This window comes from Carassius auratus, chromosome 6 (assembly GCF_003368295.1).
Source record: "Carassius auratus strain Wakin chromosome 6, ASM336829v1, whole genome shotgun sequence".
In the NCBI taxonomy this organism is placed as follows: Eukaryota; Metazoa; Chordata; class Actinopteri; order Cypriniformes; family Cyprinidae; genus Carassius; species Carassius auratus.
Window position 1 is genome coordinate 8,981,077 of NC_039248.1, and position 17,894 is coordinate 8,998,970.

The following is a 17,894-nucleotide window of genomic DNA, read 5'->3' on the forward strand; positions in this document are numbered from 1 at the left end:
TGACACTGATCACAGAATCCAGTTGGCTTTCCTATAATAATGAGTGCGCTATTTAATTTACTGTGTCTTATTCTTAGTCTGTTCATTATTGTTTGCTTTCTCCTATTTTACCCCTCTGCTTTCCACAATAACAACTCTTTAAAAAAAAAACAAGTATAGATGTTGTCCTTTTGTTTCTTGATCCCATTGCTTCTGACATTCCTTAATAACTCTTTCCCAAACAATTCTCTTCCCTTCTGATCTCGACAGCTTTATGTTTGTGTCTATAGTTGCTTTTTTAATCACTAGTTTGGCTAATCTGTCAACTCTCTCCTTTCCCATTATTCCTTTATGTGCAAGAATCCACATTAATACAGCCTCTGCACTGTTCTGCTTAATTCTCAAGTAAGTAACCATACTTTCATAAAGCAGCTCTTGATGGTTTCAAGTGTTTTGTCCAATCTATTTTGTTCAACCCATTCTAAAGCAATTAAAATGGCATCAACTCAACAGTATACACACTTAAATAGTTTGAGATCCGCGTATATATATATATATATATGTATACAGTATATGTTGCAGCACCTGTGTCCCGTAATTGAGTCTTGTAATCCATCTGTAAAAATGTGTTTATACTTATGGTACTTATGCTCCTCAAAGTTTATAAACTCACTCAGCAAATCGGTATGTTTGTTGCTTATCTTAATATGTCATGTGTAGCTGCAGCTATGCACAGAAATTTTCGGAATTTTCAGAAGCTCTCCAAATCATCTCAGTTGCAGTTAATCGGTGACCTAGAGAAATCTTTGACAAGATCGTAGGTTACATTAAATGTTTGTGCGAGAACGCACATTATCTTGAGGAGTATTTTAAGTGACGCTGAGAAAAAGGTTAATTTCATAATGAAATTATCTTTTTAGACATGCTGTCTGGGTGCTGTTCCTTGCTCTTATGTGGTCATTATTATTTTACTGTGTTCCATTGCATGTGGAATTATTATATTTAGGACTTTATTCATTAAGGACAGACTGTAATGGATTTTCTTTTCACTATGGTGATGTCTAAATTTCTCTGGTCCGTCCATAGGTTAGAAAGCATTTTTGATGTGAACAGAAACATTCACACAGAGAGGTCACTGGCAAGGAGCGTAGCAGGTCAATCCATTACTGAAATCTATATTACATAGAATGCATTTACAGTTATTAAAATTCTGGTGATGTCTAGCTTCTCTCTTCTATATTTTAGAAATCATTTTGGTCTGTTGTGAACAATAATTATATATATATATATATATATATATATATATATATATATATATATATATATATATATATATATAAAATCATTAGGATAAAAGATCATGTTCCATGAAAGATACCGTTCAGTGTTTCCTACTGTAAATGTATCAGAACTTTTTTTTATTATTATTAGTGATGTGCATTGCTACTATATTTGTACAACTTCAAAGGCAAATTTCAAAATATTTTATTTTTTTTTTACCTCCAGATTTTCAAATCTGGTATCTCAGTCAAATATTGTCCTAACAAACAACATCAGTGGAAAGCTTATTTATTCAGCTTTCAGATGAAGTATAAATCTAATAAGTATAAAAAAAATCGACCCTTATGACTGGTTTTGTGGTCCAGGGTCACATACCGGTATTTCAAAATTCAAAATCACTTTGTTGTCACCTCTACTTAAACATTTTAGCATATTTAGGCTATAAATAAACACAATTTTTCTTTATAGTCTCTACAGACCCCTTTTTAAGAAGAGCAAAATTATTTAATCAAGTGAAAGGGAAATTCTGGGTCTTGTAGTTCTTGAATATGTCAGAATATTGAAATAACCGTGGCATAGCACAGTTGAAACACAGTTTCCCAGAATCCCGTCGTACTGCACTGTTGACAGAGTCACTCGGCGAGCCGAAAAGAGACGAACATCGGGGCGATGGACCGCTGCTGGACTCTGTGTGAGGAGTCGGGCTAATAACTTTCTCAAACTGAGGACGAAACGTTTGGGAAAATACCACGAACACTTTTGCTCCAACTTCGTCGGAGAGAGGTGAGAGAGAGGCTACACAAGAATGAATAGACTATTAAGAGTTTTGTTCATGAATTATGGTTAATTAAATATTTATTTAATCTGCGGGAGAGCATCGCGCGCCCTGCTGAACCCGCCCCTAGGTTACAAAAACTGTCATGAAAAACTCGAATATAGAACGATTAAAAAAGATACAAACTCAACAAGGAAGACAAAAGTGTGTCATTTGGCCGGCGCTGATGTTTAATACTGTTTAACGCAATAATTCACAACAATGTTAAGATGAAGTCAAGAAGAGGTCTGGTTCCGTTCGTTTAATCAAATTTAGGACACGCAGTTCATAAATGCCTCTGCTTTTCACAAAAGCGTTTGCAGGATAAAGTTAATGTGTACATGTCTAGTCTCATTTCTGGCTTTCTCGTTTTGACATTGTTGTCAAGGGTAGAAAATTTAATCAGTTTCTGTTGTCAAGACGGACGACCTGCTGATCTTGAGCAGATAAGATGGGACAGAATCTGCATTATGCTTGCCATAGCATCAGATGAAGCTGCAATAAGACAACTATATATATATAATATAATATAATAACGAAAAACAGTTCTTGTATGTTTTTTGTAGGTAGAAAGAAATGCACATGCAAATCCCTCCTCCGCACATCTCTGTCTCTCTCTCTCTCTCTCTCTCTCTCTCTCTCTCTCTGCCTCTCTGTCTCTCTCTCTCTCTCTCTCTCTCTATGCATATTAACGGTTTGGTTGGCTAATCATTTGTTAATCAAATCTAGTAGTAACAGGAAGAATCTGTGGTGATAATACTGTCGTCAGTGGAGTTACATGGAACAGACAGTAGGCCTACAGTATTCTCACAAATCCTGTTTCTTTTTGTCATACAGCAAACCCATTTCTTATCAGATGAGTCTTATCAGTACATTTCCATGTCTTAATGTCTTAATATGTTGGATAAACCACAATTTTTTAAAGTGAACAAAAGGTTGCTTGGGCTAGTAAAGTAAAAATGTGAAAATGTGTGATAACATTTACAGAAATACTATGAGAGTAAATAATATAGTATTTATTTTCGAAATGATCACTTTATTAAAACAGAATAAATACTTTTAGATAACAAATTCATATTATTATTATTATTATTATTTAGCACTTAGCTTCAAAGGAGTTGACTGTTTTGAGTTAATTTAAATGGAATCCATTGTTGTATTTATGGTTATAAGCATTCAAATTTATTTTGGTATGTTGGTTCAGTATGTCAGTTGCAAATTTGACACTGAATGTTTATTTTTAGTATGGTATTCCAGTGCACTGGACTTGGATGAGTGTCCAGCCAGTTAAGTTAATAAATAACTTGCCAACTTGTCATTTGCCAGCATCTGGTAATCAAAACTCAGCGGAGGAATTTGTTTTTGGGATAAACTGAATTGCAAATGAGAATTTGAAAAGTAATGATATATATTTAGGATGGATTCAGCTTAAACAATATTAACAAATATGAAGATGCAGCAGTCAGTTTTAGAGTCCTCAACTTGTCGTTCTTCACATCATGGGTTAACAATGATTGAATATTTGATATCACATGTTGTTATTTAGTTCATATATTGGGCCGCTTGTGGTTTTAAGCCAATTATGCCGTCTTTGAAGACATCAAATTGGTTTAGACATGAACATTCTTCCTTTTTTTCCCTTTTTTATATTCTGTTTGAAAAGCTCTCCAGAACTTTATTTATTTATATATGTTCTATTTGAAAAATGTTATGTTTTTGTATTATGTGCTATAGTGAATGACACATCTAACCACACATAATACATATCTGTTGCTTTACTTTAGTAAGTCTATAGGTCTTTTTATGGTTAGAGCTGCTGTTACGCTTGTTTGTTTAATGATAAACCTGCACACAGACCTTGTCATGACCTCTAACCTTTGCAGGTGGTGGAGTGGTTGCCATGGTGGATAAAATGTCAAGTTTCCTGCACATTGGGGATGTTTGCTCCCTTTATGCTGAAGGCTCTACCAGTGGCTTCATAAGCACTTTGGGGTGAGTTGACTGATACTCCCTGTTATAATATAATGCTTTGAAATAGCATTTTCATAAACTTTTAATTGAAAGTGGATATTTTGACCAGGACATTTCAAATGAATTTGTTCCAAGAGTGATAATTACAGGAAATAAATGATTAACAAGCAGAACCAGCTCATTTGTTAGAGGTCCACATACTCTTTTTCCATGAATTCCTCAACATTAACCCCTTCTGTTTTCTGCTGACAAATATCTTAAAGGAATACTTCACCCCCAAAAACTGGCATCATTACACTCCCTTGTGTTTTTCTTTCTTTCTTGGAACACAAAAGGAGATGTTTAACAGAGTGTCTAAGATTATTAAAGCAATCCTTTCAGTGAGAAACTACATATTGTTGACACTCTTCATCAAAGAAACCTATGATGAGACTTTTGCTATAGTGTACGAGTACGAGTATTTATTGTAAAAATATGAACTAGTGCTAAATATCTTCTGTTGAGCTCCTTGGAAGAAACCAAGGTAATACAGGTTTGGAATGATGAAAGGATGAGCACATATTCACAGTTTTTTAATATTTGGTTGATCTAAACCTGATCAAGATGACATAAAGTCTGCTGTGGTTGAATGCTAATCTATGATGTGTAAAGAAGAATAACCAGCTGTCATCAGTTTAACCGTGTGTGTGTGTGTGTCTGTGTTTGGCTGACTGGTCGTGGAATTTGGAAAATGTCCAGTAAGCTACTTTGGGCCAAAAAAGGCTAAATACAGGCACACACTCACAAGTGCACTGCACACCATTATTTACACACTCAAATACGCAGATGCACTGACAAACCAAAAGTACAAACATCTATAGAGTAACACTCGTTTGTTTCAATCAGGTTGGTTGATGACCGATGTGTTGTCCAACCAGATGCAGGGGACCTGAACAACCCACCCAAGAAGTTCAGGGGTGAGCAGTTTGTGTGTGTGTGTTTGTGGATGTATGCTGGTTTATTATTTTTTAGTTAAGACAGGAAGTTCAGTTACTTAAACTGTTCTTTGAAGTCAAAGGACACACGTATCTTAGAGAAAAGTTTATCATTTCTATGAAAACCCCTTAATTTAGCAAATCATCCTTCATTCTTTGGAATTAATAAACTATTGTAGTTCAAAGCTTGCTCTGTATTATTGTCAAACAAATCTTTGAATCAGTGTCAAACAGTCTGATTTCATTTCAATGGACGCTTACTTTGCTGTGGAAATTGATACCAACACAGTTAAGTGCAGATCTACTTAGTTAAAGGACTTGAAAAATGATTGTACTTCAAAGGCTGTGTGTGGTTGAGGCTGACTGCCCTCTAAACTTCCCACTTCACTCAAAATGCATCTGCTGGTGATACCGAGAAGCTACATCAGGAGTAGGTGTGTGAGTACATTATACATCAGTGTGTGCTGGTTTTCATCACTAGTTGGCTACTGAATATTAAAGGAATAGTTTGTCCCATAATGAAAATGTTAAGATTTATTCCAAGTCCTCTGAAGCTATCCACCTTATTTTTTCAATGCCATTGATTGGGCAAGACTTCCTGTTCATTAGCTGTAGGGAAACAACGAGAAGAATAATAAAGTGCAGTAAACAGTAAAACTGTTTGCACCACAAACCAGTTTGTTCATAATTAAGGTAATATATAAAAAATATTTGGTAAGATAATCCAGTGTGCAATATCAAGTGACAAGCTGTTTTGCCACACTGTTTTTACGGGGGAAAATAAGGTTAATCATTTTTCTTTTTTTTGAGGAAAAGACAGAAATCGAAGAAATTCTCTTAAATAGAGTTATATACAAATAGTTACATACAGTTACATACTGTGCATATACAGTCCTAACATCATGAAATACACTTAAATATTTAAGAGCAATTTGGGGTTGGTATGATTTTTGAAGGAAGTCTAATATGCTCATTAGGCTACATTTAAAACAGGAAAAAAATAATGTTATTGCAATTTAAAATATTTAAACTTTAATGTAAATTTAATAATAAATTATTTCAGTTTTTCTGTTTTTTTTTCCTGATAAATAAACCCTGCACAGTGTGCTTGAGTCTGTGATGAAGGGAGGGAGAGAAAGAGAGATAATTGTCTGCTGGTCAGTGGGCCTCAGTAGAGAGGAATGCATACTATTTCCTTCAAATATAAACACACACCAAAGCAAAATGGAAGCATGTGATGGTCCGTTTTCTATTGTTATTATTTTATGAATATATTTCTTTTGTTTGGGTAAACATTCATTTCAAATTTAAGATTGGCTTCTGGCAAATGATAAATGATAAACATAGACTGGCATTGAAGGAGGGACTGAGCTATGTCATAGTGGCTTGGTGTGAGGAATCTTTTAAATTAACCAGTACCAGTAAGCAACACCCTGACAACCACCCATAACACCTTTGTATTAACATTGTGAGCATTGTAGTAGTATCCTTTAACCTTTAATATTAAAAATATTGAATTTTTTTGTAATCAGACACTCCTAAACCCTGTTGTTTTTATGTGAGAGCGTGTTCTACATTCCTCTAATGACCCCAGAGCTTTTTGGTGTTTTATCAGCCCAATCTGCAGAAAACTGGAAACAGTGACCAGATTCTCTCTCTCTCTCTCTCTGTCAGTCTGTCTGTCTTTGACTCCCCCTCTCTCCTTATTTGGTAAGACTGGAGTTCTCCTGGAAAGAAGAAGTGCATTTTCACTTTTATGCCTGTAGCTCTTTTCTTATCACTTTTGAAAATACTGTCAGTGTGTCTCTTCAGTCATGTTACATCCTCTTGAATTGTTGTTTATTTTTTAAATTAAGCTCTATGAAAATGTTAGAATTTTTATTTTTTTTGCATCTGATAGGCTTTTCCTTTTTTAACAGTTATACACATGTACACTCAAACCACACAGACAGAGTTTACATATTTATTTTCATACTGATTTCCATTCTTACCATTTATGATCACCTTATCGTCCTCATCAGCAGATCTTGAAAGCTGTTTCTGAAATACAGTAAATACAGTAAATGTGTGGATGTGAGGTGTTCTATCTGTCGGTGCTAGACTGAAATGTATGTTCCCTCTTTCTTTTTCTCTCTCTCTGTAGACTGTCTGTTCAGACTGTGTCCCATGAACAGATATTCTGCACAGAAACAGTTCTGGAAAGCTGCCAAACCAGGTGGAACCAGCACCACAGAGACTGTTCTGCTCAACAAACTCCATGTGAGTGTGAAGCATAGTCTTTTCCCTAAGTGTGAGAGCTGTATTGTTTATATTAATATAGGGAATTCCACTCGCTACTTCAGAATAACACTGCTCATAATGCTGGTCTAGAATTGGTATCCACACCTCAAATGATTATCTGTTGGCAACCCATGAACATACAGAGTCCCAAACCCATTAGTAACAACTATCCTGAGAATACAATGCTAAGTTCAAAATTAATTGGTGGCAGTGACCGATGTTTTCTTCCATATTGTGATGCACATCCAAAGGAAACCGATGACCAAATAGATAAAAATGCTGGGTGGGGACTTGGTTCTGTCCATCAGTTTTTGATAGATGGAGACTGTTCAGCTGAATGTGAGCTTGAAGTCGATTGTAAGAAAGGGGCGGGTTTGAAGCAACTTAAATTATTGTCAGCAGACAGTAGTTTTTTTGGAGTCTGTCACAAGATTGAGTTATGACATTTTGCTTAGGAATTTGGGAGGTCAAAAAAACCACAAAAACTTTAAAGGCAGCAAACATGATAAAAAAAATCTGATAACTGATAAACATGAAATAATTTTGATTTATGTGTTTTATTTCATGAGAATATACTGCTATTTGTGAATGGCTGTCAATGGAGAAAGATTAATCCCCATCCATCCACCAGCAGAGGCTGACAGGGCCTGCTAACCTACCAGACCTTGAGCTCTAACACTTATGTACTCTTGAGAAAAAAAAATACCTTAGATCACTGGAAACTTCATCTTACATTATTTGCTGTATTTATACACAAAGAAAATGTATCTGATTAATTTGTATGTAGTAGATTATGGTTGCATCCAAGTTCATCCAAGAATGTAAAGCATTCCTTTACAAATATCTTTCATGTCCTCATTAAAATCAATACACATTTATTATATTAGTTGCCTACCATGCTTCTAAAAACAAATCTTGCTTAATTCAGCTGGATAATTATAAAGTTGGTGTAAGTTATTTATGTGATTGCTTGGCTAAATTAGCCAGCCTCCTAGACTTCATGACTTCAGTCTGCAGTTAGTTCTTTCTGCTTATGACCTTATATAAACACAGAATGAAGAAAAGTTGCTGACAATTAAAAAAGATGTGCTTGTAAATGAAACCGGTTGTGAAGAATGCTCTGTGAGCCATCTGAACAATGTTCCAAGACATTAAAGAGAGCAAAGTTTGTTTATTACTCAACAGCCTCTTTTTTGGGGGATGGTTCAGCAAGTTCAGTATATTTATCAACTTCTCTGAAGCTTCCTCAGATGTTCTGAAGAGCTATAGTCACTGCACATGTTTACTTGGGTTTCTGGTGTTCATGTGGGAAATACAGGTTTGAGCCTAGCCTGCAAGAACACAATTGTTTTAATTTTTCTCTAATTCTTTTATTCCTCACATATGTTTTTAGCATGCTGCTGATTTAGAAAAGAAACAAAATGAATCGGAGAACAAAAAGCTTTTAGGAACAGTCATTCAGTATGGCAATGTCATCCAGGTAAATCCTTCACAAGCACATGAGCACAAGTATTACTTTAGATAATATTTAAATTGCATGTGTAATACAGAACATTTTAATATGTAGAAATTCAGACTTATTTACCCGTCAAATAAATTGTGTAATTGTTCACGTACATTTGCAGCTTCTCCATTTGAAGAGTAATAAGTATCTGACGGTAAATAAGCGTTTACCAGCTCTTCTTGAGAAGAACGCCATGCGTGTAACCTTGGACGCTGCAGGAAATGAAGGCTCATGGTTCTACATCCAGCCTTTCTATAAGCTCCGCTCTATTGGAGACAATGTGAGTATATCATCAACCTCTGCAAAACAGGCATGCTAATATTGATTATTAATTTGATTAATTGGGCAGTCCTGCTTCTTGACCTTACATAAACACCAATTAGAGTTACTCTTGTATTGTATCTGTGTGTGTTAATGTGTTTTTCAGGTGGTTATTGGAGATAAGGTTGTGTTAAACCCAGTCAATGCTGGACAGCCACTACATGCCAGTAGCCATCAGCTTGTTGATAATCCAGGATGCAATGAAGTAAAAAACACATATACACAAATTGCTATGTTAACAAAGATACTAGTGTATTGCATACTGTACAGTTTGTACTGCATATCTTAAAATGACATTTTGGACAAAAAAGTCTTAAATCTTGCAGTCTGGTTTCTTTTTTTTTTCTTTTTTTTTTGTAGCTTTTATTACTTCTTCACAGTATACATACTGGATACTGAAAATTTAATACATTTAGATAAATTTAATGATTTAATAAAAGGAAATATCTTGAATTTATTTGTTTTAGTTTATTTTAATGCTTGTTTTATGTTATTTTAATTCTCTTTGGGGGTCTGTTTAGGCTCAATAGGTTAAAGCTGTATATTTTTCTCTTTCAGGTGAATTCAGTGAACTGCACCACCAGTTGGAAAATTGTTCTCTTCATGAAATGGAGCGACAACCAGGAGGTTGTCTTGAAAGGAGTATGTTGTGTACACATCCACACTGCACAAACAATGACCTTCACTTTTTTAAGGCCTATATTTGACTAGAATAAATATTTATGGTCTTTTAATTAAATACGTTTTTATCAGGGTGATGTGGTAAGGCTGTTCCATGCAGAGCAGGAGAAGTTTCTGACATGCGACGAACACAGAAAAAAGCAGTATGTCTTTTTGCGTACCACCGGGCGCCAGTCTGCAACCTCTGCCACTAGTAGCAAAGCACTCTGGGAGGTTGAGGTAATTTTAGCACTTAACTTTGTGAAGTTGAACAGATACTTTTTTGTGTGATTTTATCAGCTTGGGAACCTAAACCGATGTTTGGATGCTTTTCAGGTGGTTCAGCATGATCCCTGCAGAGGCGGAGCCGGCTACTGGAACAGTCTCTTTAGGTTCAAACATCTGGCCACTGGCCATTACCTTGCTGCAGAGGTTAGACCTATATGTTACCTGGAATAAGAGTTCATGACACAAACACACATGCAAATACATCAGAGTGTGTCTATTTATGTTAGCAAGAGCAAAGAACGTGATTTTAACTAATTGTTCTCACTTTATTGTGATCATGTAAATCCAAACTATGAATAATAATGCCTGGAGACCCATTCCTCTGTGAGTGGGTGTTTGAGAGTATGTGTGGCTGTATTTTTATCTGAGCTCATTCTGAGCCATTTGAGGTTCTCTTTACCTTGTTGATCTTGTTTCAACACACATTAGTTTAGCCAAAACGGTCATTTTGAATGAGCAACTGATCAGTTGTTTCTCTCGCAGCTGGATTCAGAGCAGGAAGTGATGCGAGCACGTGTACGCAACCCTCAGGACAAAGTAATGTACACATTGGTGTCCGTTCCTGATGGCAATGACATATCATCGATCTTTGAGCTTGACCCCACTACCCTGAGAGGAGGAGACTCACTTGTGCCAAGGTACAGTGAGATTGTGACTTGTGACTTCTGATTAAGTACATATATATTAACCATGCTGTATTTTGGATTGTACTTGTCAGAAACTCATATGTGAGGCTCAGGCATCTCTGCACCAATACATGGGTTCACAGCACCAACCAGCCAATAGATAAAGAGGAAGAGAAACCGGTCATGCTCAGAGTGAGTTTCTGTCTGTGTGTGTATGACTGTAGCTTTGGTTTATGGATCCTTTGAAGTGTGTCTCCTTCACTCTATATTTGTTTCTCAGATAGGAACATCTCCTCTGAAGGAAGATAAAGAGGCGTTTGCTATAGTGCCAGTTTCTCCAGCTGAGGTTCGCGATTTGGACTTTGCTAATGATGCTAGTAAAGTCTTAGCTTCCATTGCAGCCAAACTGGAGAAGGGCACCATCACCCAGAATGAACGGAGGTAGAGGTTACATTCATCTATTCATCCATGTGTACATCCATCCATCCATCTATCCATCTGTCTGTCCTTCCATTCATCCATCCATCCAGCCATCCATTTGTTTGTCTGGCTTTCTGTCTTTCTTTCAGCAATCTAGTCACCCATTATGACCCGTCTGTCTGTGTGTCCTTCTATTATTTTTTCATAAATTTTTTTTATTAATCGATCCATTATCTTTTCATCATCTATTTTTATTCTTTCCATCCATCCATTTATTCATATCTTTCCATTTGTCTTTATTGCTTCCACCATCCAGCCATCAATTTAATCATCCATCCATCTGTCATCCTTTCACTTTTTCTTTTAAAATATTTATTCATCTTTTCATTCATCCAATCATCTGTCCATTTGACAACTTTCCATCCATCCATCTCCACATCTGTTCTTTTCCTTAATCCATCATCCGTCTATCCATTAATTTATCCATCCATCAATCTTTTCATCATCCATCCATTCATCTGTCCTTCCTTCCTTCAGTTCTTTCTTTCCATCCATCGATCCATTTGTCCACCTATCCTATCCTCTGTCTCTGTATTTGTCCTTCCATCCTGTCTTCAACCATTTATGTATCTTTTCATTTATCGATACATTTGACCTTTTTTTAAACCCATATTCTCATCTTTCTTTACTTCTTTGTTCTTTTTGTTTTTCATCCATCAACACATCCATCTCTCATTTTTTCCTTCCTTGTTTTTTCCTTTAATTCTGTCCATCTATAAATCCACCAATCTACCTGTCCTTTTGAACTTCCTTCCATCATTTGTCTGTTCTTTCATCTGTCCAGTTGTCCACTTTTCTTTGTCCTTTCACCCATCTATCCATCCATTGTTGGTTCACCTGTGATTTATTCCTGTTATTCTTTGAGTTCCTTCAATTTCTGCCTTCTACTGTGTTTTTAACCCATCAATCTTTATGCTAATTGTTTAAATCTTCTCACACTTACAAAAACATGCATCTCACCATCACTGTCTTACACAAGGTCAGTGACAAAGCTTCTGGAGGATCTGGTGTATTTTGTGGTGGACATTCCCAGCAGTGCTCAGGATGTGCTGGAGATCACAGTCAACAAACCTAACAGGGAGCGGCAGAAACTCATGAGAGAGCAGAACATACTCAAACAGGCACTTACTATATCACACCTTAGGTTTGTTCTAAAACATCTCACTAACATTTAAATGACATTTTAATTTATCTTGTGCTGCGACTGACCAGATATTCAAGCTGCTGCAGGCCCCATTCACTGATAGTGGGGACGGCCCTATGTTGCGTCTGGAAGAGCTCGCAGACCAACGTCACGCACCCTTCCGTCACATCTGTCGGCTCTGCTACAGAGTCCTACGTCACTCACAACAGGACTATCGCAAAAATCAAGTAAACTAAACTACTAAAATAAAAATAAAAGCAATGCAAATCATTTGTAACGCTACTGGTACTACAGTACTCACAACCCCTTATATATTCTCTCATTCTCTGACTTTTTTTCTCTAGGAGTACATAGCAAAGCAGTTCCGCTTCATGCAAAAGCAGATAGGATATGATGTGCTTGCTGAAGACACTATTACAGCTCTGCTGCACAACAACAGGAAGCTTCTAGAGAAACACATCACTGCGGCTGAGATAGACACCTTCGTCAGCCTGGTCCGCAAGAACAGAGAGCCCAGGTGTGCGAAAATATATTTGCATAAATGTTCTTGGTCATTTATATTTATTCATTTAGCAGACCCTTTCATCTCAAAGCAACAAACAAAAGACAAATGTTAGAATAAAAGTGATTCATCTTAAATACAAACTGGTACAGAGATGCTGTAAAATATATGCTTTAAAGTAAGACTTTAGAACAGTAGAAGTGTAGTAAGCTGTTTTTCGATAATTGAATGACCTGACTAAATTTGTTTTCTTTGTCCATGTTTCTCTAGATTTCTGGACTACTTGTCAGATTTGTGTGTGTCTATGAATAAATCCATCCCTGTGACTCAGGAACTCATCTGTAATGCTGTGCTGGACCCAGCCAATGCAGACATCCTCATCGAAACCAAGTACACTGACTCATATGTTATGTACATATTTAGAACAATACATGATTTAAAAAAAAATACTTTTATTTAACAAAGTGGCATTTAATTGATTAAATAGTGAGATTGAAGACATTTAAAAAAAAAATTATTTTAAATAAATGCTTTTCTTTTAAACTTTTGAAAGGTAGTATAGCAGAACACTATATATATATATATATATATATATATATAAAATATATATATATATATATATATATATATATATATATATATATATATATATATTTATATATAATATATATATATATAATATATATATATATATATATATATATATATATATATATATGTTTGTGTACATAATATATAACTAATATAATTCAGCAATCTCAATATAGAACAGGCAGGCAGTTACATGATTGAGGGTAAATGAAAAAATCCTATCACCACTGATTCATGCCAAAAAGTGTGATGAAATGCTAGAGTTAAAAATGGTGAGTGTATTATTGAGTGAATGTGTGTGTGTGTTTGTATGTCAGGCTTGTGTTATCACGATTTGAGGTGCCAGGAACAGTGCTCGGCGAGAGTGTGGAGGACGAAGAGGAGGATGAGGAGGAGGTATGGTTGTTCTGGAAGGACAGTACAGGAGAGATGAAGAGTAAGAGCATCAGAGAGCTTGCACAGGACGCCAGAGATGGACACACAGAGGACCAGGATGTTATCAATTATTACAGGTATGCACACACACCCACACTTAAATGCAGTGTGAGGAAAATGATGCAGAAATGTAAAAATAACATCCATCTGTCAGGTATCAGCTGAACCTGTTTGCGCGAATGTGTCTGGATCGGCAGTACCTGGCCATTAACAAGATATCAGCACAACTGGATGTGGATCTGATCCTGCGCTGCATGTCAGACGAAGACTTGCCCTTTGACCTCAGAGCCTCATTCTGCCGCATGATGCTGCACATGCATGTAGACCGAGACCCCCAGGAGCAGGTTACCCCTGTCAAATATGCTCGGCTGTGGTCTGAAATCCCTTCTCAAATTGCCATTGATGAGTAAGTGGTCACTTTAGAATCAGACAAACAGTGAAAAGCCCTTTTAGTAAGTGGTCAGCTCATTGGCCAGTCATTTTTATGTTTCTGACCAGTTATGATAACGATGGGACATCACGTGATGAGGTAAAGGAGCGCTTCTCTCAGACGATGGAGTTTGTGGAGAATTACCTGCAAAATGTTGTGTGCCAGAGTTTCCCATTTTCAGACAAGGAGAAAAACAAGCTCACTTTTGAGGTGTGTCAACTCATGAAGGTTACATCCTTGCATCTTATTCACTATTATTTGCACATTAGGCTCATTATAGATTGAACAATATAAACCAATATTTGTCTTGCACAATTAACAATGTAATGTGAGCTCTGCTTTAAAAAAAAAAATGTCAACACTTTTCAATTTTTGAACTTTTCTGTTCTATAGGTTGTGAACCTGGCGAGGAACCTTATCTATTTTGGTTTCTATAACTTCAGTGACCTGCTAAGGTTGACCAAAATCCTGCTGGCCATCCTGGACTGTGTCCATATCAGCACTCCCTTCCCCATCAAGCTGCCTGGAGACCGTGGCAAAGGTCAGAAACACCACTAGATATGTATATTCACTCAGAAATCTTAACTGATTTATTCAAGTCAAACATGTTATTTGAATATAGTTTTTTCAGACATGTTAAAATATTACTTAAAAAAAGGATAATATATTTATAAAAATTTAATATTTAGGGCTGTTAGTTTAACATGTTACCATAATTAGTTATTAAAAAATAACGTGATTAAAATATTTTTACACAGTTCATCTTACATTTCATACAGTTGACTAATATGACACAGGACAACAACTCCATGAATGCAGTTATTCCCTAAAAATTAAAGATATTGGTGCAAAAAAATGTCCCTGTATGAGTTTTTGTCTTATATTTATATCATATGATAAGCAATATCACACAAGCTATGAGAGCAATATCACATGAGTGCTGTTTTTGTCATGAAGAAAACAAGTGCAAATGTGATTTTATATAACAGTTCAGTAAAAAAAAAGTTAACTTAATATTGTGTGAAATTTGAACACAATATTGTACTTTTTGTTTAATTTTTCCAACGAAAATATTATCTATAAAGCCATGACAGACCTGTTGTGTGTCTCCGAGCTACACAGCAGTGTTTAGTTTCTGAATGACTCCGCATTTTCAATGAATCGGGTGAACCAATGATTCAGTAGCCCGTTCACAGAGAAAGCCTTTTACTTCATTCCTGAATTAATTAGCCGTTTGAACGAATCAACTCATGAAGACATTTACCACCATCTGCTTTTAGTTTTAGTTTCTTATTTAGAGTATCATTTCATTTATTTAAAACATTAAAGGGATAGTTAATTAAAAATAAATGAATAAATAAATTCTGTCATCATTTATTCAACTGCATGTTTTCCCTAGTAATAATATAGGGCTGGGTTCAAAATTTCTCGATTTTAATTGATTCTCATTCTTATGAAACAATATCCCTTAAATCCCAAGAATTGATAAGTCAAGCCAGTTTTTAAGTTAATGACTGGAACATTGTAACGCACCTTTCATCCAGTAATTCACAGTAAGGTTTGTGCTTTGTTACTATTGAAATGAAACAAAGTCTCAGATTTCAAATTCTGTCCATTTAATAAAAGTACTCAAATAATAAATGCTGTTTTGTTGCTGTCTGATGTGTAGTGACAGATCCACCATAGTGCTGTCAGTTCAAGACATGTGGCTGGACGAAGTGCACGTGAACTGATTGTCTCCGCCATTTCAATAGCAGTTTCAGCATAAAATAAACATGAAAAGAAAGTGTACAACTTATTGAAATCCTTCCTGTCTCATGTAATCCCTCACCATGCAAAGACATGAATATAACAGCTTGTAAACAGTGACACATAACGTCACATTTACATCAGAAAAACCTATTCAGTGACCATAAACTCGTTAGTCATCTTAAAAAATTAACTAGAGAGCAGCATTTTGCTAAATATATGCACCATATAACATTTATTGTAATTTCTGCTGTTCTTCAATGTTTAATTAATATTTGAATACATTTTTTGACAGCAACCATTTTAATGGTTATATTTCAAAAAACGAATTGGAGTAGAAATATAATAATTTAATTGCTATTTTATTATTATAAAAACTTAAGAGGACACAAAAATTAAAATTCTGTCATTAATTACTCAGCCTCATGTCGTTCCAAACTCGTAAGACCTTTGTTCATCTTCAGAACACAAATTAAGATATTTCTGATGAAATCTGAGAACTCATTGACCGTCCATAGAAAGCAACACAACTGAAATGTTCACAAGGCAAGCCCAGAAATGTAGCCCTTGGATGAAGATCTTACGGGTTTGAAATAACATGACGGTAATTAATTACAGAATTTTCATTTTTGGGTCAACTATCCCTTTCATTAAGTGTAATTTAAGTGTTTGTATACAAATAACCTTCAGTACTATAGTAATGTAGTTCCAACTGACTCTCATGTGTATTTTTCATGTGGATCCGACTATTTTTAGAGTCTCGATTATAAAGTTAATGAAATAGCTTTCACTTCAAGTACTAAATACGTCAGACTGATTTGCTGAAAAATTTCTTATTTAAAAGTGCGCTCACGTTCTTATTCTGACCATCTCTATAGGAAGTAATGTGATGCGGTCCATCCATGGAGTGGGAGAGCTGATGACACAGGTGGTCTTGAGGGGTGGGGGATTCCTGCCAGCCACCAACCACAACCCTCCAAACAGAGATGAAGTCAAAGCCCAGAGTGAACCTCAGAAACAAGACATACTGGTGATGGACACCAAACTCAAGATCATTGAGATCCTACAGGTGTTAAAACCTAGTCTGTAATTGGATTGTAATTACATACTGGTAAAAAAAAATGTATAGCACTGTAAGTCGCTTTGGATGAAAGCGTCTGCTAAATGCATAAGTGTATGTGAATGTAGTTCTGTTTAAATCATTGTTTGAGAAATTCATGGTCTGAATGCCCAGGATATGCAAACTTGTGGAGTTTAAGTTAAACAAATTTTACTGACTGTCTCATTTTTATGTAGTTCATTCTAAATGTCAGGTTGGACTACAGGATCTCCTGCTTGCTCTGTATCTTTAAAACAGAGTTCGATGAGAGCGTCTCTCAGACAGAGCCGTCTGTAAACCAGGACTCTCCTTCCAGTGTTCAAGGTGAAATGAGCAAGTGTATGTTTGTGTCAGTATCAGCTGGTATGGGTAAATGTTGTCTGAATAACCTCTGCCTTTGTTAGGAGCTCTGGACTTTGAACACATTGAAGAGCAAGCGGAGGGGATTTTTGGAGGAAGGTAAGAAGGTTGTGCTCTTTGATAATTTGTGTTATGTTTGTGTGCTGTATGTGTGTGAATCTGTGTGTGTTTGTGTATCTAGTGAGGAAAACACCCGGCTGGATCTTGATGATCACGGTGGCAGGACGTTTCTGAGGGTCTTACTGCACCTGACCATGCATGACTATCCTCCACTGGTGTCACGAGCCCTTCACCTCCTCTTCCGACACTTCAGCCAGCGGCAGGAGGTCTTACAGGCCTTCAAGCAGGTATTCGTTCATTCATTAATCCATTCATTCAGCCTTTTGTCGGTATTCAGTTTTACACA

The 17,894-nt window shown here is 36.0% G+C and overlaps 1 protein-coding gene across 3 annotated transcripts in view; it reads left to right on the forward strand.

Moving 5' to 3' along the window:
• The first annotated feature begins 1,888 nt into the window (after positions 1-1,888).
• The window catches only part of itpr1a (inositol 1,4,5-trisphosphate receptor, type 1a), a 34,524-nt gene continuing 18,518 nt past the window's right edge, over positions 1,889-17,894 (forward strand). For all 3 annotated transcript variants that reach the window (XM_026260155.1, XM_026260161.1, XM_026260169.1), the window contains exons 1-25: positions 1,889-2,043; positions 3,958-4,066; positions 4,931-5,001; positions 7,163-7,278; positions 8,693-8,779; positions 8,925-9,083; positions 9,231-9,329; positions 9,683-9,766; positions 9,878-10,024; positions 10,121-10,216; positions 10,556-10,710; positions 10,791-10,890; positions 10,979-11,139; positions 12,158-12,299; positions 12,391-12,549; positions 12,667-12,839; positions 13,095-13,214; positions 13,733-13,927; positions 14,005-14,256; positions 14,349-14,490; positions 14,674-14,821; positions 16,908-17,098; positions 17,326-17,452; positions 17,533-17,587; positions 17,670-17,835. In XM_026260155.1, coding sequence (XP_026115940.1) covers positions 3,975-4,066; positions 4,931-5,001; positions 7,163-7,278; positions 8,693-8,779; positions 8,925-9,083; positions 9,231-9,329; positions 9,683-9,766; positions 9,878-10,024; positions 10,121-10,216; positions 10,556-10,710; positions 10,791-10,890; positions 10,979-11,139; positions 12,158-12,299; positions 12,391-12,549; positions 12,667-12,839; positions 13,095-13,214; positions 13,733-13,927; positions 14,005-14,256; positions 14,349-14,490; positions 14,674-14,821; positions 16,908-17,098; positions 17,326-17,452; positions 17,533-17,587; positions 17,670-17,835 — 3,237 coding nt within the window. In that variant the 5' untranslated portion in view covers positions 1,889-2,043; positions 3,958-3,974. The remainder of the gene's footprint in view (positions 2,044-3,957; positions 4,067-4,930; positions 5,002-7,162; positions 7,279-8,692; positions 8,780-8,924; positions 9,084-9,230; positions 9,330-9,682; positions 9,767-9,877; positions 10,025-10,120; positions 10,217-10,555; positions 10,711-10,790; positions 10,891-10,978; positions 11,140-12,157; positions 12,300-12,390; positions 12,550-12,666; positions 12,840-13,094; positions 13,215-13,732; positions 13,928-14,004; positions 14,257-14,348; positions 14,491-14,673; positions 14,822-16,907; positions 17,099-17,325; positions 17,453-17,532; positions 17,588-17,669; positions 17,836-17,894) is intronic.